At 37.9% G+C, this 25974-nt stretch overlaps 1 protein-coding gene across 1 annotated transcript in view; it reads left to right on the top strand.

Moving 5' to 3' along the window:
* RYR2 (ryanodine receptor 2) overlaps positions 1-25974 on the top strand; it is a 776922-nt gene that overhangs the window by 537431 nt on the left and 213517 nt on the right. Inside the window, exons 30-38 of the mRNA XM_062210679.1 lie at positions 4058-4266; positions 5061-5413; positions 6004-6118; positions 7100-7260; positions 9058-9217; positions 9594-9680; positions 13039-13265; positions 19602-20406; positions 23061-23261. Of these exons, the coding sequence (XP_062066663.1) occupies positions 4058-4266; positions 5061-5413; positions 6004-6118; positions 7100-7260; positions 9058-9217; positions 9594-9680; positions 13039-13265; positions 19602-20406; positions 23061-23261 (2318 nt within the window). The remainder of the gene's footprint in view (positions 1-4057; positions 4267-5060; positions 5414-6003; positions 6119-7099; positions 7261-9057; positions 9218-9593; positions 9681-13038; positions 13266-19601; positions 20407-23060; positions 23262-25974) is intronic.

The raw sequence follows: 25974 nt of genomic DNA, 5'->3' as shown, positions 1-25974 counted from the left end.
AAAGCCATCTGCACATTAATGTTTATTGCAGCTCAATTCACAATAGCTAAGACCTGGAACCAACCCAAATGCCCATCAACAGTAGACTGGATAAAGAAATTATGGGACATGTACTCCATAGAATACTATACAGCAGTCAAAAACAATGAAATCCAGTCATTTGCAACAAGATGGAGGAATCTGGAAAACATCATGTTGAGTGAATTAGGCCAGTCCCAAAGAGACAAATATCATTTGTTTTCCCTGATCGGTGACAACTAACTGAGCACCAAAGGGGAAACCTGTGGAAGTGAAATGGACACTATGAGAAACAGTGACTTGATCAGCTCTTGTGTTGACTGTTGTTGTACAATGTAATACTTTATCCATTTTAGTATTTTTTTTTTGTTCTAGTACTAGTGGTTGAACTCTGTAATTAACACACAATTATTCTTAGGTGTTTACATTTTAACTGAAAAGTGATCCCTGTTAAATATAAGAGTGGGAAAAAGAGAGGGAGGAGATGTACAATTTGGGACAATCTCAATCGGACTTGCCCCAGATTTTGGAGTTAGAAACGTGCCAGGGGATTCCAATACAATCCCATCAAGGTGGCATGTACCAATGCCATCTCACTAGTCCAAGTGATCAATTTCAGTTCACAGTTGATCACTCTGATAGGTCTAAGAGTCAAAGGGATCACACAAACAAGACTAGTGTCTGCTAATACTGATAGAATAAAAAAGGGAGAGAACGATCCAACATGGGAAGTGGGATACACAGCAGACTCATAGAATGGCAGATGTCCTAAATAGCACTCAGGCCTCAGAATCAGCCCTCAAGGCATTTGGATCTGGCTGAAGAGCCCATGAGAGTATTTTAGGCATGGAAAGCCAAGACACTCTGGAAAAAAAAAAATAAAAAAAAGAAGACCTAAATGAAAGATCTCTGTGAGTGAGATCCCAGTGGAAAGAATGGGGCCATCAAAGAAGGAGGTACCTTTCTCTGAAGGGAGGAGAGAACTTCCACTTTGACTATGACCCTGTCAGAATCAGATCGAAGTTGGCGAACCCTAAAGGCTTCCATAGCCTCGGCAACTCATGACTAGAGCCTAGGGAGATTACTGACACCATAAACAAGAGTGTCAAGTTGTTAAATCAACATCAGGAGTCACTGTGTACTTACGTCTCATGTGGTATCTGTCCTTAATGTGTTGTCCAATGTGAAGTGATGCTATAACTGGTACTGAAACAGTATTTTTACACTTTGTGTTTCTGTGTGGTTGCAAACTGATGAAATCTTTACTTAGTATATACTGAGTAGATCTTCTGTATATAAAGATAATTGAAAATGAAAAAAAAAACTTGGTGTTAAATTGGAAATTGCATAGAAAATTAATCAATTTTTAAGAAAATATCATGTAGGATCTCTGTCCTTAATGTGCTGTACATTGTGATTTAATACTATAACTAGTACTCATAAAGTATTTTTCATTTTGTGTTGCTACGTGAGGGCAAACTGTTGAAATCTTTACTTAATATATACTAAACTGATCTTCTGTATATAAAGAGAATTGAAAATGAATCTTGATGTGAATAGAAGGGGAAAGGGAGCGGGAGAGGGGAGGGTTGCGGGTGGGAGGGAAGTTATGGGGGGGGGAGCCATTTTAATCCATAAGCTGTACTTTGGAAATTTATATTCATTAAATAAAAGCTTTAAAAAAAAGAAAAGTAAAAAAAAATCCTATCACTCTGAAATTTTTTTTAATAAAAAATACAGTTTATTTCATCTTTGTTCCACCAACTAATATTTACTCTGAAAACTTTCATATATATTAATGAACTTTTGGAAACTTATTTTCAAAGGCTAAATAATATCCCACTTCATACAAAAATAAGTATCTTTATTATCAAAATAATATTCTGGAATTTTAAACATAACTGTAGTAAATAGTTATCATAAATCTTTGTGCCTATCACTAGTCACTTACAGAAAAGTTCAGATTAAGATAAAAAATACTCAAAGGTATATTGTACAGATATAGTTGTTCAATAATGTCACCTGTGGGCTGGGAACTCCTATAAATAAAATGATTAGAAGAAATAGATGTTTGCTACCTGAAGAGATGTTTCTGTCTTGATATCCCCTATGTTACCTCAAATGGATTCTAGATTTGCCAGTTTGTGTTAGTATAGTTCAAGCTATCCCAGATCTTTTGTATTTATCCAGTCTTTTTATTTAATTGCATAGGGAACACTTATTTAAAACAACTTTCCTTGACTGCTGCTTTAGGGGTTGTCACAGCCTCAAACGCAGCTGCAGTTTTCTTAATTTTAACTAGAAACTCATCATTCACACTTCTCTGAACACAGCTGGATAGATTTTTTTTTTTCCCTCCTGGCTGGCTGCATTGTTTTATAACCAGTTGTCTGAATTGATATTGATGAATACAAACTGGGTGGAATCATTGTGAATTTTGGATATAATGTTTTTCATCTTGTGATATGTTAGGGCCATGTATTGATTTCACTCCCACTTATTTCAACAAGGAAAGATGATAAGAAGTCACTGCAATGCTTGTGAAAGTTGTTTATTCTTAAGATTCACCACTTTTTTTTAAAATATGCAAATTAGATCCTGTAATTCTAACTTGTAGTCTGTGTTCCAATAATTACTTTGTTGGAGTGTCTACTTACACATTTGAGTCAAACATTAGAGAAGGAAATACAGATGACGTAAATAGCCTAATCATATCAGTTCATTTCCTTGTCAAAAAATATACCTCGTCACCTTCACATTTGGTTCCAAAGAACTCCAAGAAACAATTTGTAGAGTTAATATGGTAGCACTTAAAAAAATCTTGTAGGAAATGAGGTTAAACTAAGTTTATTTTCCTACAAACATTTTTGAAATGCATGCATAGTTTTTTCATAATATGCATTTTCATGAACTTTTATAGACCCCTCATATTGTTTTCCCTTTTAATTAAAGAGTAAAATATTTTCTAATTCTACCACCCATCAGATTAGTTACTGAGAAATTTAATTGGTTTTTGTCCTGCTGCTCACTACTATCACATGTATGTGCATATACAGATACATTTATCTATAACATATATCATGTGTACTTCTATATTTTCCCATACTTAAATCTGGTTTATTCCAGAATAAAAAGGAGGCAAAATCCTCTTCAAGGATCAAAGGCAGATTCAATGGGTGGCACCGTTTTCAGTGTTTGCCCCTAGTCCTCTTTCCTTGAGTTATGTATGCAGAAATCTGTAGCTCACCCTTCGTCTAGTACTTGTGTTCCAAGTGCTTTAGCTACATGGAAGAGCAAGGCAGGAGGAACACCGTGGGGCAAGAGGAAATGCAGTCCTCAGTGCTTACCTCTTCTCTTCCCCTTTCTGAGAGAGCGGCGTGCATCCCTGATGAAGGAGGCTGTCAAGTAGAGGTCCCCTTCTAGGACTGGTTACTCCAGGATTCCTGTAGTGGCCAGGGGACCCTTAGCAGTTATCTCATTTTACAGAAGTCCAAGATAAGAAAAGGGAATTCTACAGAGCCTACAGCTAGTCAATCCTGATGCCATGATCAAATACTGGTCTTCTTGCCTTTACATTTAACATAGGGTTCATTTTACTCATTTATTTATTTTTAAAGAGTGAGAAACACACACACACACACACACAGAGGTCTTTCATCAGCTGGTTCACCTCCAAGTAGCTACATACTGCCACGCCAGACAGAAGCCAGGAGCCAGGAGCTTCTTCAGGGTCTCCCACATGGGTTCAGGGGCCCAAGAACTTGAGTCGTCATCTGCTGCTTTCCTAGACACATTAGCAGGGAGCTGAAATGGAAGTGAAGCCACCAGTACCCATATTGGTTGCCGGTACTGCATTTGGCAGCTTTACCTGCTACACTACTCTGCTGGCCCAGTTAGGGTTCATTTTATTGCACTGTTATTTTCATGGTAAGGTGATGACTCTCACATACAGTCCTGGAGCAGTATGTTTGACAGTTCTGTCACAACATGATTTCCTATTAATGATACTGAAGCCTTTGATTTTGATTTTTCTTCCCAGGATTCATACCTGTGTGTAGCCTTGGCGTGGCTCAAGTGGGCAGGATGAACTTCGGGAAAGATGTCAGCACTTTGAAATATTTCACCATCTGTGGCTTACAAGAGGGCTATGAGCCATTTGCTGTGAATACAAATCGGGACATCACTATGTGGTTAAGCAAGAGGCTTCCTCAATTTCTCCAAGTTCCATCAAACCATGAACATATAGAGGTTGGCTTTTGCTTTAAAACAGATCATTTTAAAAATCAGGAGTAGCAAATCTTTATACATGAGAGTACCATGTTGGAGAATTACTGTAATTTATTTAAAATGGTAACCCTGAAGTGATAGTAGTAAATTCCAAGCAAAGGTTTTGCCTCTCAAATTAGGAACTTTACCTGTAGTGTTAGACTGGTGCAGAATCTTTTTATTCATAGGCTTTGTCAGACTGAATCTGAATTTGTACAGTTATAACATGAATTTCCCAAACCACCTTTAAAGCTAGAAGAACTCCATAAATATATGATTTTAGTATCCTAAGGGCACTGATTCCAGTACCACCCCTCCCCTATCCAAAAATCCCTTTATAAAATTGTATAGTATTTGCATTTATGTTTTCATGTAAAATGAATGTAAATCCTCCCATATTCTTTATATCATTTCTAAATTATTTGCAATGCTTAATAGTATATAAACAGATACTTTACTATATTGTTTAGGAAGTCATGACAAGGAAAAAAAAAACCCTGTACATGGTCATTACAGATGCCATTTCCCCTTCCCCCAAATATCCTTTGATCACAATTGGTTGAATCTAAGGGAGTGGGACCCATGCAGATGGAGGAATGACAATATGGGTATAGCCAAGACACTGATGCTCTCATGTTTAGTCACCTTTACAAAGTGATGTCATGTGTAACCTGTTTGAGGGGTTGTAAAACCGTGACCAGCATTGGTCATCTTTAGAATCAGGAATTGGTAAAGGTAATGAGAATAAAGAAAATTTCTGTTTCTTTATTTACTAGGTGACTAGAATAGACGGCACCATAGACAGTTCTCCATGTTTGAAGGTCACTCAGAAGTCTTTTGGTTCTCAGAACAGCAACACCGATATCATGTTTTATCGTCTGAGCATGCCCATTGAGTGTGCAGAGGTCTTCTCCAAGACGGTGCCTGGAGGGCTGCCTGGTGCTGGCCTCTTTGGGCCCAAGAATGATCTGGAGGATTACGATGCAGATTCTGACTTTGAGGTTCTAATGAAGACAGCTCATGGTCATCTGGTACCTGATCGTGTTGACAAAGATAAAGAAACTACAAAAGCAGAATTTAATAACCACAAAGATTATGCTCAGGAAAAGCCTTCTCGTCTGAAGCAAAGGTTATTCATAGATATAGCATGTTTTAAATATGTAGTTTTTGTGTAAGGAGGGTTATAGTACAGGGTAATGGTTGATTTGTTCCTCCTTTTTTTATTTGTGCAAAGGATTCTAAAAGGAAAAATAAAGCAATCCATTGGTTATCTGATTTGTCAGTACAGATATAATATATGCACAGTTACTCTTTAAAATGTGTACAAGTATATTCTGCATTGAAACTTAAGGAGTGTTCTCTATAAAATAATATTTTGTGTGATGAAGAATGCAGATTGATTCAGCTTCCTTTCTTAAACTGTGTCAGGGTTTCTCTCCCTCAGCAGTGTCAATACTTTGGGTCAGATAATTCTTTTTTGTTGGAACTTTATTGGGTATAGAAGGCTGTTTAGTCACATCCTTGGAGCCCCACCCATTAGAAGCCAACAGCAGTGCATCCCTCTACTTGTGACAATTAAAAATATCTCCAGATATTTCCAGATTCAACCTGAGGAGTAAAATCACCCAGTTGAAGACCACTTCATTGATTATATGCTCACATTTGAAGTAGCCAGAACCTTTTAATGATACTTATTCCTAGTTCTCTAATATATTTCAGATTTTTGCTTAGAAGGACAAAGCCAGATTACAGCACAAGCCATTCTGCAAGACTCACAGAAGATGTCCTGGCTGATGACCGGGATGACTATGATTTCTTGATGCAAACGTCTACGGTATGAGGTTGCAGCTTTTGTCGTTTATTTATACTTGTCAATAACTGTGCTTTAGTATACTTTGATTCATTGTATTTAGCAATAGTATTTTAAAGCTAATTATTCACTTATATGTTTAGATATATTTTTGAATTGAACTCTTGGAAGAAAAATATATGTCTGTTAAGATGTATATGTTGCAAAATAGCAAAAATATACTTAATGACATCCATAATCTTAATTTCTTGATTTTGCTGCCATGTTTCTTGACATGTATTTTCGTTGTATTTAATTTGACTTTTTTGAATGCATATAATTTCCTTAATGATAATGAATTGTCTAAAAAGAAGATCATCTATTATACTTTATGAGGGGTCAGATTTGGTCCTCTACTATTTTCAAAACTACTTTTCCTGAGATGTCACATGGAAAAAATATATAGTTACATTCATTGTAGAGAGCTTCTGTATTTGAGTTTGATGTTCACATTTAGATTAGAACTATTTGAAAGTCATTTTAAGTTGTCAAAATATTATAGTCAGAGATAAGAAAGACAAGCATATGAAGAGAGGCAGATGGCAGGTATAAAAACTGGCACAGATCAATGTAGTTGCACACACTTGAAGAATTTGAAGTTTGCCTGCTTAGTGGGTTGATGATTTTATTATATGTATATGGTGTCTATATGTACACATATATATGAATGTATGTATGTGCATGTGCTCTGAAGTATAAAAAGCCTCAAATCATTTAGCATGTTTATTTAGAGTCTTCTGTCTTCCATTATCTTATTTAATTCAAAATCTCTGATACATGATTTTTCTTGTTTTGCAGTGTCAGTGAATTCAGCTAGATCAGTGATTTTATTTCAGCAAATTGATTTTACAAAATAGTTATTTTCTAAAATCATTCAGAAACTGTGATAACAGTTAACATTGCAAATTGAAGTTTTGCTTTGTTTTGTTTTATGTTGCCAACACTTGGTTGTGCTCTATTTGACAGTACTATTACTCAGTGAGGATATTTCCTGGACAAGAACCTGCTAATGTCTGGGTGGGCTGGATTACATCAGATTTCCATCAGTATGATACAGGCTTCGACTTGGATAGAGTTCGTACAGTAACAGTTACTCTAGGAGATGAAAAAGGAAAAGTACATGAGAGGTTGGTTTTCTTCACTTTTTACATGAATGACACCTGAAAAAAAAATGGTAAACCTAGATATTTTTCCATGTTTTTTGTGCCTAGTGTCTCTGTTTATAGGAGCAAAATAATCAAGTCATTAATGTCAATTATATGTTTATTGTTCATATCTAACAGTAAAATATCTAAATATATTAAAAGAAAAAGACACTATGCAATAAGAACAGTGCATCCTTTTGGGGTAGTAATATATTCCTTCAGGCAACATGACTCACAACTCGAGTTACCTTTGTTTTAAGAATTAGAGTTGGGTAAAAATGAGGCATTTACCACGTAGTTTGATATGTATCTTGGGAACTGGCTGTGTGATGGGGGAAAGACTCATTCCTAGCATTATATTTTCTGTTAGCATCTGTGTCTTCTTAAATAAACTCCGTGTCTTATGAGTGAAGACAATGTGGGTTGGCAGTTTAGACCAGGTGAACACATGTGAACTCAGACTGAGGTGCAGTGGGTTCTTTCCTCAGCTTTGCCATTGACTCGCTGTGTGGCTTTGGGTAAGTCAGTTATACTTTCTGTGCCATCCTTTTTCCATTTGTAAAATGAACCAAACTCAAACCAAACATTCAAAAAAGTGAAGAAGGCTATCTTCCTTGCAGAATAAGCCAAGAGAAGATCTGACCATTTGCTTCTCCCTTTTGTGCCCATGCATCCTCTCTGATCTGCTGTGACAGGTCTCACCAAAAGTCTTCCATAGTGTTGCTTTTCTTCTATACCTGCACCATCATGGTTGGTGACTGGGAAACTCACTCCCCTGCCCTCAGATTGTAACACACACAATGTAATGGGCTTAACATTGAGACAGATGCCTAGCAACAATCTTGAATAGAGAACACAGCCCCATACCACATGTCTCTAAGAATGTTCTTAGGGGGCACATTTTGATTTCCAGAGATGGCAAAAAAATAAGAAACTGATTCAAGATAGGGATTGGAAAACAGGTGATTTTGGTGTAGGAAATAGAGACAGGGAAGGATTGTTGAATCTTATGTACATAATGTAAAGAAATGTTGACTACATTTGATTATTCAGAAAGTGATTTTATCCCAGTCTTTTTATTTTTCCTTTCCCTCATGCTTTGCTGCCTTTGGCCTTTTTTTGTTGGTCTTGTTAATACATGCACTATGTAATGGCAGAAAAAGGGAATGGAGATGGAGCTCAGATGACTTAACTTTGTTACCATCTTTAGTAAAGGTTTTGGTAAAGGTGAGAATCATGGGGGGTTTGTTGTTAATATCACTGATTTTGTGCACATCCTCCCATCAAATATAACCAGAATTGTCCATAGGAATTTTAGCTAAATTATGAATACATTGAATCACTGACATTTCATATGGAATTTGCCTAAGAACTTTGGTAGTGTTTAGAAATGAATGTACATGTGTTAAAAAAAAACCCCATAGGATAAAAATTACAAATTTGGATGAGTAATAAGTAGTTAAACTTTTTTGAACCTCAGAAAAAGGTACAGTTTGGTTTGAGTTTTTGGAGAGAAGGTGCAGGTCAGTTCTTACTTGGTTCAAACATGTTGACCCGTCTCCATTAGGTGTGAAATTTAGAGATGTGTCAGTCCTGATTCAAAATGACCACTGCAGTCCAAGGAGTTCTGCTCAGAATCACAGAATCGGGCCCATTGTGCACCTCTCCCATTACAGCATGAGCTTGTTGCTTGCGCAGCATACTTTAGGTTTAGTTTGCAAGATAGAAATGCCTATACCTGTGGTTGTACAAAGATAAAAATGTTCTTTTGCTATTCAGCATCAAACGCAGCAACTGCTATATGGTGTGTGCCGGTGAGAGCATGAGCCCTGGGCAAGGACGCAATAACAATGGATTGGAGATTGGCTGTGTGGTGGATGCTGCCAGTGGGTTGCTCACATTCATTGCCAATGGCAAGGAACTGAGCACATATTATCAGGTGCGTACACGGTTGGTGATGGCCTCATGCATTCAGGGAGCAAAATCGTTTTTTCCCATTAAAGGGAAACACCTTTTGTAAGATCAGAAGTAAATCATAAATGCATATAAAATGGAAATAGAAATGAGTAAATGGGTATGTTTATTTCCATTGAATAATGACATTGCCATAAGCCCTTTAGAGTAAACAAACCTTACCTTCCTCCAAATATGTTCACACTGTAATTAAGTTCCCTTAGTAATTGTTAAAAGAGTGACTGTACTAGAGAGAGAAGAGTCTCTGGCTTCCTTTTGCAAAATGTTCCTAGTTGTTTCCACAAAAAAGTGTTTGTCTTGGCTTTGTTTATCAATATTACAAATTAATGTGTTTATTTAAGGTGGAGCCAAGTACAAAATTATTTCCTGCAGTTTTTGCGCAAGCTACAAGTCCCAATGTTTTCCAGTTTGAATTGGGAAGAATAAAGGTAAGAAAGATTCATTACTGGTAGTGTATTAGTATTATTTTCTGTGGGGACATAATGTAGTTTTTAAAAAGTCATTCATATTTTATTAGTACTGTAATGGATCAAATAAATCATTCTTTGCAAGAAATATAGCCATATTTGAAAGGAAAAAATCCCTTCAGGTCATTAGGGAAACATAATTAGAGCATAAACATATTATTCAATAGAAGTAGACCTACATAGAACAAAAAAATTACTTGTCATGCAGTAATCAATGAATCCGAAGAACTACTGAGAAGACTTAAACATCTGAAACCATGCCATCTAAATAGCGGCACTGGGAACGTAGATGAACGAACAACTAGAGTGGACAGGTGTATCACTTAAAGCTGAAAGAAGAGATGACATTTAGGTTGATTAGGGTATATTTAGTAGAAGAGGGCATTCTTGGTAGAAGACCAGAGGAAACAAAAATATATCAAACTGAAAAGTCCTGAAGGTTGGTAATCTGACTGTAACACAGGATGCCCTCCAGGATGTGGCTGGAGATTAGTACAGATAAAAGATAGACCAAGTCCAAGTGGAAAGGCCTTGTATGCTATATAGTAAGTTGACACCTGTTATATAGACATGGACAAATCATTGGAGTTTGGAGATGAGGGGTTGAATACAATGAAACTTGTTTGGAAAAAATATATTGAAAATAAGGTAGAGGCAGACAAGAGTGACAGCAGGCAATGTCAGTTAGTTGTGGGCAGTTTGATAATGTCTACATGGGAGAGCTTGATGAGAACTGAAAATCATAGTGCAGGGGAATTGATGATTGCAAATGTCTTTTATAGGAGAATTAATCAGATTTTCAATGGATTACATGCATATTTTCTTCAATAATGAAGAGTTAAAGATTAATTCAGAAGTTGTTAGTGTAGACAACTCAAGGATGCTAATGCAACAATTAGAAGAGTTTGTTGAGATTCGGAAAATGACATTGAATTTTGATTTTTTTGGTTCAGAAAATGAGGTGCCAGGAACACATCAGGCTGAACCCACTAGACTGTTTTTGCAGGTTGTCTCAGTTGACCTTGGACATACATGTTCCTTATACTATGAGAGCTCAGTTTCTGCCTGTGTAACACGAGACTCAACAGTATCTGTGTTAGAAAGTCAAAACAAAATAATCAGAAGTCTCACAATGCAAGCAAAAAGACACATATATTATACAGTTGTGCTCAAAAAAGGTTGGTTAGAGATTTAAGATTTTAGTTATCAAAAAATCAGGTGTAATTCATCTTTGAGAGTGAATGAGATATCTGAGGACAAATGTAAAGAGCAGGAAGATGACTAAGCAGAAATCTGGTTGTATCAGCTAAGGAAGAGAGACCTGTGAAAGAGGCTGAGGACTAAACTATCAGGTAGGAGGAGGATGAAAGACACATCTTAACCAAAGCCAAGTGAGGAGGGAGTTTTCACAACAGGCCAACAGTCTCAGCTAGCAGATGCCACAGAAAGACCCATAAAACTTGAACTGAAAGAATCCATGACTTTTGTTCATTGAGGAGAGCTTTTGTGAATGGCAGAATTTCAGTGAAATGAGAGGAGAAGACATATTACACTGAATTCAAGACTGAAAGTCGGAGAAGGGAGGCAGTATGTTTAGATGACTTTTTTAAAAAATAAAATGACAAAAAAGTGAAAGTTTCTCAGGACTCTGCCTGGCATACTCAGACGTGTATTTGGCATTTCCACTTGGATGTGTAATGGATATTGCACATTGACTACATCCAGACTGGACTGCTTATGATCACTACTCTTCCGTAGGCTACTTGTTCCAACATCTTCCCCACACCTGAAAATAGCAAATCCCATTGCTAAGGGCAGAAACTTCAGTCCTCCTTGAGTTTCCTCCTTTATGTTCTATGCCAGGCCTGTCCCTATTGGATCCTCTGCCTCTGACCACTTTCCTTGCTACTGCTGAACTCTGTCACTGCTGTGTTGTGTTCATCCAGATGGCTCCATAGCCTCTGAGTAGGTTTTCCTTATTCCATCCTTGCACACTTGCTCATTATACAACAATCTTAATGATTGTTACTGCTTTGAAACATTCAATCATTCCCCAGAAACCAGTAGAATTAAAAAAAAAAAAAAAAAAAAAAAAAAAAACCTCTGAGAGTGAAGATCAGAGTTCATCTAATGGTTCACAGTCCCTACAACATTCTGACATTGTGTTATCTCTGATGTCATCTCCTCCTGCTCGTCCCTCCTTCACTGTGGTCCAGCCACACTGGCCTCCATTCCTCCCCAAATGTGCCACAAAAATGCCATCCAGAGGTTTTCTGCCTGGCTTTCTCCTCTGCTTGGAGATTTCTCTCCCTGCATAGCCACATGGTCCTTTCCTGTTTACTCTTTCCGTGAATGTCATCTTCTCAACAATGCACCTCCTGACCACCACCCTATTTATAATTATTGTGCTTCATTCTGATTCCAATGTTTGATTTGGTTTCTCCCTCTTCCTTTTAATTTATATCTCTTCTAATATCCTGTTTAATTTGCTTACTGATTTTGTTTATTTTATGTCTTCAACAAGACCAATGGGAGCGTCTGTATTGTTCATTGACATAACACTCTGTACCAAAAGAAAAAAAAAAGCCTGACTTGTATTTTTCCTTCATAGAAGAAAATAGCAGTGTAGCCTTGAAGATGAAGAGGTATAGAGAATGCAATAAAGAGAAGAAGGAGAGATGGGAGTTAATTCAGATATATGTGAAACTTGCTTTTATTTGGTCCCAGAAGAGGATAATATCAAGATCATAAATGAATGAATAGACTTTGGGAAAAGTAGGAAGCTCGCTTTTTCTGAGATTAGCTAGAAGGAATAAAGGATGACAGGGGATTCATTTTGGGGTGGATTATACATAATTTATGTTACTGAATGCCTAATTAACTTTATTAATTGATAGTTGGGCTGATCTGTTGGACTATGTCTGTTACACCAGAAGTGATTTAAGGATGTGGTAGGTGACAGTGGGTATGACTTCTTATTCAACAGGTTTAGCAGTGGAAATCCGTAAAGTCTCACCAGGTTTCCAGCCTGTAAAGAAATATGAAGGATTTATGGTTTTGCCCAGTTGTACTTGCATTTTACATGGGAACACCTCAAAACTATATACCTACCATGGAGTTTAAAGTGTTTTCTCCTAGTATTTTTTTCCATTTGTTCTTTCAGGAGCTTTTCAATCCAATTTTTATAATTTCTTGTGTTGCTTTTGATTCATAGTTTATCTAACTTTCACTGTCCCCTTCCTTGCAGAATTCTAGTCATTACTCTATGAACCTCAAGAGATGTTATAACTGATTCTGTTTCTGCTTCCTCATACCCTAGAATGTGATGCCTCTCTCAGCGGGATTATTCAAGAGTGAGCACAAAAATCCTGTACCCCAATGTCCCCCACGTCTCCATGTGCAATTCCTGTCACACGTCCTGTGGAGCAGGATGCCCAACCAGTTTTTAAAAGTCGATGTTTCTCGAATAAGTGAGAGGCAAGGCTGGCTGGTGCAGTGTTTGGATCCTCTGCAGTTTATGTCTCTTCACATCCCAGAAGAGAACAGGTCAGTTCCTATGCATCCTTGATAGTCTCTCTGGAGACAATCAGTTGGGATTCAACTTCTATTTGAAGGTTCAGGGATGGTACTGGAGAAACAAAATGAGGGTTAGAAAGGTCTCATTTCTTTTGGCAGTGGACTCATTATTCTGCATATTTCATGGTTATATTTGTTTCTCAACCACTTTATTACTGGAAATAAATTATTACACTGCAGTTGAAGATGCCAAGTGAGAGTGGATGGTATCTTCTTCCACTTTTTAACTTGCAATGACAACAGTAAATAAAAAGTATGGCAAGAATAACTTCAATCTGGCTGATGTAATATAGAATTAGGTATAAGAAATGGAGTGATAGCAATCACTTATTTCAACCCTTACTTTTATAGATTTCAAAACCTTGAGACTCAGAGACATTTTTTAAAGAAAATTATGAAAATAATGTGAGTGCTTTAGATACAGTGTGTATATACTTGAGGCAGTAACAATAATTCCATAAAGTACAATAAATAGTCAAAGATAGCTTTCTTTATGATTTGCAGGTTTTTTCATTTGATAAACAATTAAATCATAGATTTAAGTAAGGAGCTAAATTTCTAAGTTTTAGATCAATAGTTTCTTCTCAAAGTGCTGGAAAAAAGCTTATTCACAACTCATGAAAACATGGCATGAAGACAACTCCTTTTAAAGTATTTAATCTTAATATTATTTTAGGAGCTGTTTCCATTTTTGTATCCTTAGATCTGCTTTACAGTTGTATTGATTTTAATACCTTTCATATTTAACCTGTACTTTGGAAAACAGTTTTTCAATTTCTCAGAAAATTAAATATACACTTGTTATGTGACCTGGGAATTCCACTTCTAGGCATATACTTGCCCAAAATGAAAGCATTTTTCACACAAAAATGTTTCTAGGAATGTTCATAAAAGCAATATTCACAATAGTCAAAAAGTAGAAATGAACTAAATGTCTACCAACTGATGAATAGATAAAGAAATTTGGTATATTCATAAGATATTATTGGCAGTAAAAAGGAAAGATGTAATATCACAGTCTGTAAAATGGAAGAAACTTGACAACATGTTCAATGAACAAAGCCATCACAAAAGACTACATATTATAGAATTCCATTTACATGAAAAGTCCACAATGGACAAATGTTCAGAGACAGAATGTAGGCTAGTGACTGCTTACAGCTGGTGTTGAAACTGAGAAGTAACCATTAATGGGTACTGAAGTTCCTTTCAGGAAGTTGAAAATATTCTAAAATTATTCTAAAATTAATTTTGGGGTATGGTACATACCATTGCATTTTATATTTAAAATATGTAAATTGTAAAGTATTTAAGTTACACCTCAACAGAGAGGTTTTAAAACAAAAGAAATTCAAAGAAAAATTAGTCTGGACAGGTGAATTCTTTTCATGCATTAAATATTATTAAATTTTACATGAAATAATTAGTAACATTTATCTTTCATCATATATTCTTTTTTTTTTTTTTTTTGGACAGGCAGAGTGGACAGTGAGAGAGAGAGAGAGACAGAGAGAAAGGACTTCCTTTACCATTGGTTCACCCTCCAATGGCTGCCACGGCCAGTGAGCTGTGGCTGGCGCACTGCCCTGATCCGAAGCCAGAAGCCAGGTGCTTCTCCTGGTCTCCCAGGGGGTGCAGGGCCCAAGCACTTGGGCCATCCTCCACTGCACTCCTGGGCCACAGCAGAGAGCTGGCCTGGAAGAGGGACAACTGGAACAGAATCTGGCGCCCCAACCGGGACTAGAACCCTGGGTGCCGGCGCCGCAGGCGGAGGATTAGCCTATTGAGCTGCAGCGCCAGCCCATCATATACTCTTTAGATTATTAAATTTGATTTCATTTTTTGCTTTTATGAAAAAAAAGTGATTGTTTTTTAGAATTGTTCATCTGATGGTTTTTTTAGGAACATGCTGAACAACCAAAAGAAACATAGTATTTGGGAGGGAATTCCTATTTGTAATGGAAATGTACTCTCTTGTAAGCAGAGTATTTTAACATTGTAATTCAGTAGTTGAGTTTGCTGTAATCAGAAACTCAACATATGCTTCTACCTCAGTAATTTAAAATGTATATTAATTGCCTGTGAAAATGTGTAGGTAAAGAAATGTATAGTTCAGACTCTCAATTAAGATTGTAAAAAATTTGACCTGTTTTCCCAAAATACATGGAACATAAGTGGATGAGGGGACTGGCGCTGTGGCACAGTAGGTTAATTCTCCACCTGCAGCACCAGCATCCCAAATGGGTGCCGGTTCTAATCCCGGCTGCTCCAATTCCAATCCAGCCCTCTGTTATGGCCTGGGAAAGCATTAGAAGATGGCCCAAGTCCTTGGGCTCCCTCACCCACGTGGGAGATCGGGAAGAAGCTTCTGGCTCTTGGCTTTGGCCTGGCCCAGCTCCAGTCATTGTGGTTATTTGGGGAGTGAACCAATGAAAGGAAGACCTTTCTCTCTGTCTTTCCCTCTCACTGTCTGTAATTCTACCTCTCAAATAAATAAAATCTTTAAAACAAAATAAATGAACCAAAATATGTCATTGGTATCAGATTGCAGAGAAGATAAGGGTGGGAAAATAACCAAGTCAGGGCTACAACTGACATCACTCGTCAGGGCTGCCGTTGCGATTCCTAGGAGCCAAAGAAAAACCTGATGAGTTCCAAAACTCACATAAAAGAAGCACCAACTAGTGGTTGAGAATAATAATTAATGAATGCCCCAATGACATAGCAAGTCATTAACACCTTAAAGTTTAGCAGGATGCTAGACATATGCCAGCACTTTGTTTCTTCTTAATACACAGCATAGTTTATACTTTAATTTTCTCTATTAAGAGGGAGTAGTTTCCCTCATTACCTGGACAGTAACCTTTCTGAGGGCAAGGATTGTGGCTGTATTACTTAGCATCTTTTCAACAGTACATAGTGCTTAATACATTATAGCTAGGTTAAGTTTAAGAAATGAATTAATGATATTGGAATATGGACGTAGTTTCTCCACTAGGAACTACTGTTAACTATGGCAACAACAAATAACCTCAAAATGTCAGAGGCTAGCAAGCAAATGCTTATTTCATGGTCAGATTTTATGATTTCCAGGTCTCTTAGAGCTCTGCTCTAGGCTGGGGTAGACTAACTGTGTGACTCATTTGTCTTCTCAGCCCTGAGACTCAAGCTGATAGAGTAGCTGGTTGGCGACCTGAAGTTTTCATAGCCAAGGACAGATCTGTAAAAGGCCTAACAGAAACTTCCAGGCCACTTAGTGCTGCTTCTTAGTTGTGACAGATGTTATATCCACTTTTATTTTATTGGCCAAAACAAGTTAAATGTCCAGGCCCCAGTTAAGTAAGACAAGTCATGTTGTTCCATCTGCAGAAAAGAAGGAGAAGAATATTTGAAAACAATAATAGAATTGTCAGTATATATTAGATACTGGGAGATAGATTTGCAACTGTGCTTGTATAAAACAGTGAGTTGTTTCTTTTGCTATCTGTGAATTCAAGCCATAGTTCATGAAAACAGAAGCAATTCTGTGAAGAGTTGGTGTGACAAGGCAAACTAATTTAGTCCAAGAATATGCTTTGGTTTACCTTGATCTAAGTGTGAGACTTGTGAGAGATGGAGAAATATATAGATAGTATATCATTCAGTCTTCTCCCATTTGTCCATCTCTCAAATATATAATAGTGAGACTCCTCTGGCCCTGGCTGTAAAATGCTGAACAAAATAGGCATGACCCTTACCTTATGTACTTTATGGCTGGTAGAAAAGGAAGATGTTTTAAGAAAAGAACACAGGATCATTAGATGAGTTACAGATAGTAGGTGGAGAGGAGTAACTGCACATATCAGCAACATTCAGACTATAGCGTTTTTACTTGTAATCTTTAGCAAGCAACATCTTGACAGAAATTACACAGTAGCCTACGTTGTGTTCTCCAGCAAGAATTTAGAGTTCAGATACCCTGCTGCTGTGATCTCTAAATTCTGATTATCATTCAAGTAGAGCAATAGAATTAGAGTCCTCTTGGGAGATGAAGAGCTGAGCTAAGATGTGGGAATCACCACCTACTTCAGTAAGGGGAGCTTTTTCAATTATTATTTTGCAAGAACTGGGTACTAGCAATTGAACCCAGTAATTGGCTGATATCCTGGAGGCTTATGTGGTACATGTTGTGGGTAATCATTTGCTTTTACTTGGTTTAATGTGAAGTTTCTAAGAGTTGGGAATTTAGTATGGAACAATTCTATAGATCAAGCTATGGTGACTATTAATAGGATGCTATGACATGGAACACATGTACATGATATTTAGGTATCTGCAAGATGGAGAAACTCAGGAGAGTGATAAAACTTGATGCTGCATAATAACAAATCTTTATTCAGCTCCTGCTGCATACCAGGCACTTTTTAATGTATAGATGAAAGAGGAATAGTAGTAAACAAAATATATCCAAATATATAAGAAGGCATGATTCTCGCTGTTTATCTCACTCTCAGTAAGTGACCTCTTTCACAAATAACTAATTGGTTAGTGTAATATAGACATTTTTGTAGTAATCCTTTAATAACATGCTTAATTTTGTATTAATCCTTTAACATGTGTACAGTTGTCCCTGGATATCTAATGGGAATTGGCTCAGCACTCCTAACACTAAGTGAGTTCTAAGAGTGAGAACCAAATGAGTTCCCAAGTACCTTATATCAAATGTCATGGTATTTTCTTATAACCTGTGGACATCCTCTTATGTATTTTAAGATCACTTGTACATTATACAATGTAAGTGCTGTGCAAATAGTTGTTATCCTGCATTGTTTAGGGAATAAAAGAAAGAAAAAGTTCAGTACATGGTTAGAACAGATTTTTTTTTCCAAAGATTGACTTACTTATTTGAGAGGCAGAGTTACAGGGAGAGAGGGAAAAACAGAGACAAAGATCTTCCATCTCTGGTTCACTCCCTGAATGGCCATAATGGCTGGGGCTGGGCCAGGCTGAAGCAAGAAGCCTGGAGCTCCATCTAGGCCTCCCACATGGGTACAGAGTCCCAAGCACTCTGATCATCTTCTGCAGCCTTCCCAGACACCCTAGCATGGTGCTAGATCAGAAGTGGAACAGCCTGAGCTCCAACCAGCATGTGTATGGCAGCTTAACTTGCTGCTCTACAATGCTGACTCCCAGATGTAATTTTTTTTAAAGAATATTTTCAATCCACCATGGTTGAATCCATGGATGTGAAACCTGTAGATGTAGAGGACTGACTATAGAGCTAACTCCCTGCTCTCACAGAGAAAGTACTGTCTCTCCAAAGACAGCAATCCAGATAAATGAATGATTCCTTTGATTATGAGTATAGCAAGTTTCTACTTTTAATGCTACTGTATCACCCAAAAATAATATATATATATATATATATATATATATATATATATATAATTTAAATAGCTTAGAAAACATCAGCACATCTAAAGGAACTATATGTGTCCTAAATGGAGTCACTACTTACAGTCTAGCCATATGTTTTAGACTTTATACATGGAAAGGAGATGATACATGCTAGAAAAACAATGACCTGAATTAAGAGCCCAGTGTAAATTCTGACTCCATTATAAATTAAAGGTGTCCTTTTATTTTGTTAAAAAATAAAAGGAGCTTATTAATAATGTTCATTTCATAGGCTGCACATACATGGCTGGAAACCCAGACAACTCTGGCAGGGGATGTTGAGTCTGTGAGGGCTACATAAGAGGCGAAATTATGTTAGAGGATTTAGTGTTCTTTTCACTAATTTCTGATTAGTTAGTCTAATAGCCTAATCATAGGGCAGAGACAGGGCAGTAGCCTAAAGAAAAGATTTCTGGCTTCTTGAACCAAATTAGTCATTTGAAAAATGAGATTCTAAGGAACCAAAAAAGTGGGTGGGAGGCAGGTAGAGTGGGAGGGAATATCATCATATTCTTAGAGTTGTGAAAAAAATAAACTAAAAGACATGGAAAATAAAAGTCCCAGCTTCAGGTTAAAGCCCATACATTTATAAATGGTGCCCATAACCTTGATACAATTGAAGATGAAGGAAACACTAGATGAATTAGTGGTTGGAAACTTTCGACATCAAATTCAGTGCAGAAGAAGACTTGTGAAACATCTAGCAGATACTTAAACAATGAAACTGTTAAACGCATCATATGACATTCAAAGAAGGTAGTATCTGTTCTCCTACGTCTTTAAATTTATGATATACAAAGATGTTTTTGCTGATTCAGACTTTTTTAATGTCCATGTCTAATCTTATGGCCTGCCTCCTCTCTGCTACAGATCTGTTGACATATTAGAGTTGACAGAGCAAGAAGATTTGCTGAAATTTCACTATCACACGCTCCGACTCTACTCAGCTGTCTGTGCCCTTGGCAATCACCGTGTGGCCCATGCCCTGTGCAGCCACGTGGATGAACCTCAGCTGCTTTATGCTATCGAGAACAAGTACATGCCCGGTTTGCTGCGCACCGGCTACTATGACCTGCTCATTGACATCCACCTCAGCTCCTATGCCACTGCCAGGCTCATGATGAACAATGAGTTCATTGTCCCCATGACCGAGGAGACGAAGAGCATCACTCTCTTCCCTGATGAGAACAAGAAGCATGGCCTCCCAGGAATTGGCCTAAGCACTTCCCTCAGGCCACGGATGCAGTTTTCCTCCCCCAGTTTTGTGAGCATTAATAACGAATGTTACCAGTATAGCCCAGAGTTTCCACTGGACATCCTAAAAGCCAAAACCATCCAGATGCTGACAGAAGCTGTGAAAGAGGGCAGTCTGCATGCCCGGGACCCAGTCGGGGGGACCACTGAATTCCTCTTTGTGCCTCTCATCAAACTTTTCTATACGCTGCTCATCATGGGCATCTTCCACAACGAGGACCTGAGGCACATCTTGCAGTTGATCGAGCCCAGTGTGTTTAAGGACGCTGCCACTCCAGAGGAGGAGGGTGACACACTGGAGGAAGAACCCAGTGTGGAAGACACAAAGCTAGAAGGAGCAGGTGAAGAGGAAGCCAAAGTGGGTAAGAGGCCCAAGGAAGGCCTGCTCCAAATGAAACTACCAGAGCCAGTAAAATTGCAGGTAATCAGAGAAAAAGTGTTGAGTGAATTTTAGAATTGTTAGGTACCTAGGTATTGAAATATGGCTTCCTCCCTCTCCTTCCTCCCCACCCTCCCTCCAACCTTCTCTCCCTTTTTGCCTCTCTGTAGGGGAGTGTGTGTGTGTGTGTGTGTGTGTAGTTTTTTATAAATATAACTCCTCATTCTGCTGCACATTCATTAGCGATTTTCCTGTTTCTTGCTCTTGTTTCTGCAGATGCATTTCACCTACGTTGTGTTGCAATGCCTGAAATGGGAGGCATTTTTATCTCCTTTATTTACCCTCACCGCCACCTTGTGTACCTTTGAACATTTTTTCGACAATAGATTGCCATTGTCAAATACTAGATTTTAGATCCCGTTGGCATGTTTCTAAGGAAGCAGAGACATTGCCTGTCTTTGTGTTTATCCAGATCTCTGGAGATCTTTTCTTTTCTTTTTTTTTCTTTTTTTCTTTTTCTTTTTTTTTTTTTTTTTTTTTTTTTGACAGGCAGAGTGGACAGTGAGAGAGAGAGAGAGAAAGGTCTTCCTTTTTGCCATTGGTTCACCCTCCAATGGCCGCCGCGTTAGGCGCGCTGCAGCTGGCGCACCGCGCTGATCCGATGGCAGGAGCCAGGTGCTTCTCCTGGCCTCCCATGGGGTACGGGGCCCAAGCACTTGGGCCATCCTCCACTGCACTCCCTGGCCACAGCAGAGAGCTGGCCTGGAAGAGGGGCAACCGGGACAGGATCGGTGCCCCGATCGGGACTAGAACCCGGTGTGCCGGCGCCGCAAGGCGGAGGATTAGCCTAGTGAGCCGCGGCGCCGGCCTGGAGATCTTTTCTTAATGCCTCTGAAGTCATTAGATTCAATCGGATGTTTGCGTCAATTGTGTTCTTCATTCCTATAGTCAACACTTATTAAACTTTTACTTTGGTCCATGCATTTTGTGCTAGGAGAGGGAAGAAGAGCTGAGAGCTGCCTTCCAGAAGGTTACCATCTGTGGAAATCTACACTTATATATACATTTCTTTTAAAATACCATATTGCTAGTTTCATTGAATACTCCGAAGGAAAAAAAAATGAATTAGAAGAAACTTTAAATGGATTACTTTTAGCGAGGAGAACGATTCCATTTTGGAGCTGGTGACTTTTAAACTGAGGTTGCATTAAGTGTTCAGAGCTCAGCTGGTACAAAGAAGAGGAGATGGGGATGGGTGTACTGGGAGCTTGTCGCACAGAGCATACAGGCTGATAAAAGTCCTGAGGCAAGATTAGGCCAATGTGGCTGCTGCAGGAAAAAAGATAAGGGAGGAATTATATGGGCATCCAGAGTTCTTTTAGTCAGACAGCTATCATGCTGGTCCAGGCCCGAGGGGAGGGGTTGGTGTTCAGACTAGAGTGGGACAAAGGAGACAGGGGGAATGGACATGGGAGCAACTTCAGAGCCAGCATTGACAGAAATGATTCTGTTGTAGATGGCCATACACAGGACACTTCAAAGAGTGGCATAGCAGTTAGGATACCCCTTGGGATACCTGTGTGCCATAGCCAAGTGTCTAGGTTTGAGTCTCCACTCTGCTTCCAATTCAATTTCTTGTTAATACATATTCTGGGATGTAGCAGGTGCTGGCTCAAGTTCTTGGGTCCTTGCTACCCATGTGAGTGACCCAGATGGAGTTCCTGGCTTCTGGCTTCCACCTGATACAGGCCCAGCTATCACAGGCTTTTGGAAAGTGAATTAGTGATCTTTCTCCTCTCTCTCTCTCCCTCCAATACCCCCCAACTGCCACTCTGCCTTTCAAATAAATGAGTAAAAAATCTTTTAAAAAAGGAAAATGAAATTTAAAATGCTGTTTATTTTGGTGTAAACATTCTTGAAATCCATTCATGTTTTTTTTTTTCATACTATGCATTCTGCATGAAATTTTTTAAGACTTCTCATACAGTGTTTTAAAGTTCTCTTTTGTAACACCTTGTATTTATACCATAATTGATAGTCAGTGTATATAAATGCCTTTGAAACTTGGCCAAGCATTCTCTCATAAGGCATGTTTCTACCAAGGTACTGTACCAGTAAAAAATCCTTTTGCCTTCTGGTAAGAGAGTTGACAGCTAACCATTAAATGAATAAGTGTTCACCACTTAGCTAACTTGCATGCTAAGTCTGGGCTTCTAGAATTGTTGCATTAGCTCAATAATATCATCAGGAGCCCAGGTCTTTAATATCTTTGTACATCTTGATTCCTAGTTTGTGATTTTCTGAGCTCTAGTACCTTATTCTTCCTCCAGCAATCATGCTGTAAACCAGTTACACTTTTTGAAAGGTACTCTCGATTGTTATTAATGGTAGAAAGTCTTTCCAGAAAAATCTCTAGCTAAATTCTCTTTATATATATCACTAACCATTTCACTTGCTGCATAGGAGATGTGGAAAGTGAAATGTCAACCAAAAGAACACATATTTGCCATTTTTGGTTTACCTACTAAGTTATGTTCCATCTACTGGGACTGAATTATCTGCACAAAATCAGGATTCTATTTAAATGGGAGAAGAGTAGGCAACTAGGCACACTTACTACAGATTGTGATTTGATATACATTAACTACTAAAGGATTCTGGAATTAAATTTGGTATCTTTTCAATCATTTCCTCAGATGTGCCTACTACTTCAATACCTCTGTGACTGCCAGGTCCGGCACCGGATAGAAGCCATTGTAGCCTTTTCAGATGACTTTGTAGCTAAGCTCCAAGACAATCAACGCTTCCGATATAATGAAGTTATGCAAGCCTTAAACATGTCAGCTGCACTCACAGCCAGGAAAACAAAGGAATTTAGATCACCACCTCAAGAACAGGTAAGAGACTGAAATGAAAACTCTTCCTTTTTACTTAGGTTCTTAGTTTGCTCAGCATCTGGACATTGCAAAATTATATCAGAAATTACAAATTTTTGTTTTGTTCTGTTTAAACTAACTAAGTTGATTTAGTCAGTACTTTTAGTTTCATCCAAAGAATCTATTTGCTTGATTTAAACAAAAGAGGGATTTATTAAAAATGTCAGGTATATCTCAGACTCTATGAGAAGGCCAGTATCCTGGAGTCTGGAGATCAACAAGAAGGAGCAGTAACCAACCACAGATGAGTCTTCTTTGGTTGAAATGATGATGCCCACTTTGTGAGGAATCCTTGACTCCTAGGATTCTATTCTAGATGCTTTCTCTTTGGTCCTTACTTAGAAGAACAGAAGTCTGCCACCCTACTTGATGAAGATTGATCACCCTGCTTCTGGTTCTTTGTCTCATTGCTCACCTCCAAATCTAAGCCTCTTTAGGGTGCAGGAGAACAGAGGGCAAATGTCTGAATCAGAGAACGAGCTGATTTTATGTAGGTGGATTTTCTGGAATCTACCTTGGGATGGGATCCACAATGTGGGAAATTATCAGGATGTAGGGATGATGGTTAAAATATAAATTCACAGATGTCATCTTCATTTTCTTACTCTTAACATTTTTCTCTACTCCCAAGTTACTTCAGAGTGAAAGCATATAGAGACTACTTTGAGAATTTAATGAAAGGGCTTAAGGATTAGAAAAGAATTTATTACTTCTCACCATAATGTAATTTTTTGAGGGAAGGGACATGGAATTTTCTTATTGCGATAAACACCATTTATTTAACAGAGAACAAGTCCAACCTCTCCCAGAATAACTTGGTCTATTAAACTGTTGAGAGACTTCTGCTTCTGGAAAGATAGAGTACATGTGCTTTTCCCTATTCTTCCTTCTAAGTACAACTAAATCCCTGGACATTACATAGAAGAGAACACAAGAAGACTCTGCAAGGTAGAAGAAGGGAGGCTGGCATTGGAACTTGGGACCCAAGGAACAACATGGTGGTGAGTTCCCTGGGTTTTCTTTTTTGCCTCATCTATCGCAGACATGGAGCTAAAGAAGTCGGCAACCAGGAAACACCAACGGGTGTAGACAAGAAAAATCCGGACAGGACCAGGAAATGGATGGCTTAGCAAGAACAACAACTTTTAGATAATAACTGTACTACTTCAGCCAAAAATCATGAAAAATAATAACACTACTGTGCCCTACCCCTCCTATTGCTAGCAAAGGCTGAGTTGGGAACCTTGACTTCTACCTTCACGAGGCTGTAAACAGCTGTCTCAGCAGAGGAGGGAGCTGGAAATTTTATCCCTGCTGAACAATGATGAGATCTGCCCTTTCCAAAGTGTCAGTAGAGGCCTTGGAAGGAGAAGGAAGAGTCATGTCAGCAAGTCATATCAGTGCAAGTCTAGTGGGGCATTGGGAACTGAAACTTTCACCCTTGTCCAGCAATAAGACGTTTAAATAAAACCCAAAAATTATAGGAATAAAGTTTGAAATTGTTCACATCTTAATTAAAATACTTTATCATACCAAGAATGAGAAAAAACTTGAATGAAAAAAAGAAAAGCAATAAGCATCAACACTGAGGATGGAGAAATGTTAAAACTGTCTGACAGAGATTTGAAGCAACTATCATTAAATTGACTCAAAATGAGAAAATAAGAGTCTCAGCAAAGAAATAAAATATATAAAGGAAAACTCAATTGGAATTTTAGATCTGAAAAATAACAAAAAAAAAACATGAGCTTGGCAGCAGGGTGGAGGGGGCAGAAAAAAAAATCAGTGAACTAAAGAAAGAACTATAGAAACAACTTTATCTGAAGAAAAGAGGAAACCTAGGCTGAAAAATAAACAGAACCTCAGGGACCAGCATGGTTATAACCAACTGTCTAACATTGTCTAATGTTGGAGTCTCAAAAGGATAGGAGAAAGAGGGCAAACTGAAAAAAGGAATAATTGAAGGCTAAGACCTATTCAAGTTCAGCAGAAGATATGAAGGAAGAAATTCAAGAAGATACATCATAATCAAATTTCTGAAAATTAAAGGCCAAGAAACAACCTTCAGAATTGTATTTTACTAATAGTGGTGAAACAATTTGAGTGACAGCAGATTTCCCATAAAAAAGCATGGGGGTCAGAAGAAAATGGCACCAGAAAACTTCTGCCCAGAGTTCTATATACCACGAAAATATCCTTCAGGGATGAAGAGGAAACAGGACATTCTCAAGTGAAGGAAAGTTATCAGAATTTGACTGCAGCAAACCTCCCAAAAATGCTAAAAGAAGATATATAAATACAAAAAAAAAATGAAAGAAGGAGGAAATGCAGAAAGTTTGGAAGGAAGAAAGAACAATGGAGTGTGTTAAACTATGAGTAAATACAGTGCGTTTTACTTTGCATCTGAAAGTTTCTAAGTTGTGTTTGATGATTAAAACAGAACTTACAGAACTGCCTGATATGGGTCTTCATGTGTCAGGAAATATTTTAAAATGATATCACAAACTAGAGAATAAATAAACATATATGGAAGTAAAACTTCTTCATGTCATTCAAACTGATAAAATATCAATACCAGTAGACTTAGTATGAATTATGTATATGTAAAGTAATATCTGGAGCAACCACTAAAAAAAGCTATACAAACAGATCAATTGAAAAATGCCATGGATAA

The sequence above is a fragment of the Lepus europaeus genome, chromosome 14 (assembly GCF_033115175.1).
Source record: "Lepus europaeus isolate LE1 chromosome 14, mLepTim1.pri, whole genome shotgun sequence".
Lineage (NCBI taxonomy): Eukaryota > Metazoa > Chordata > Mammalia > Lagomorpha > Leporidae > Lepus > Lepus europaeus.
This window is presented reverse-complemented; position numbering and strand designations above follow the sequence as displayed.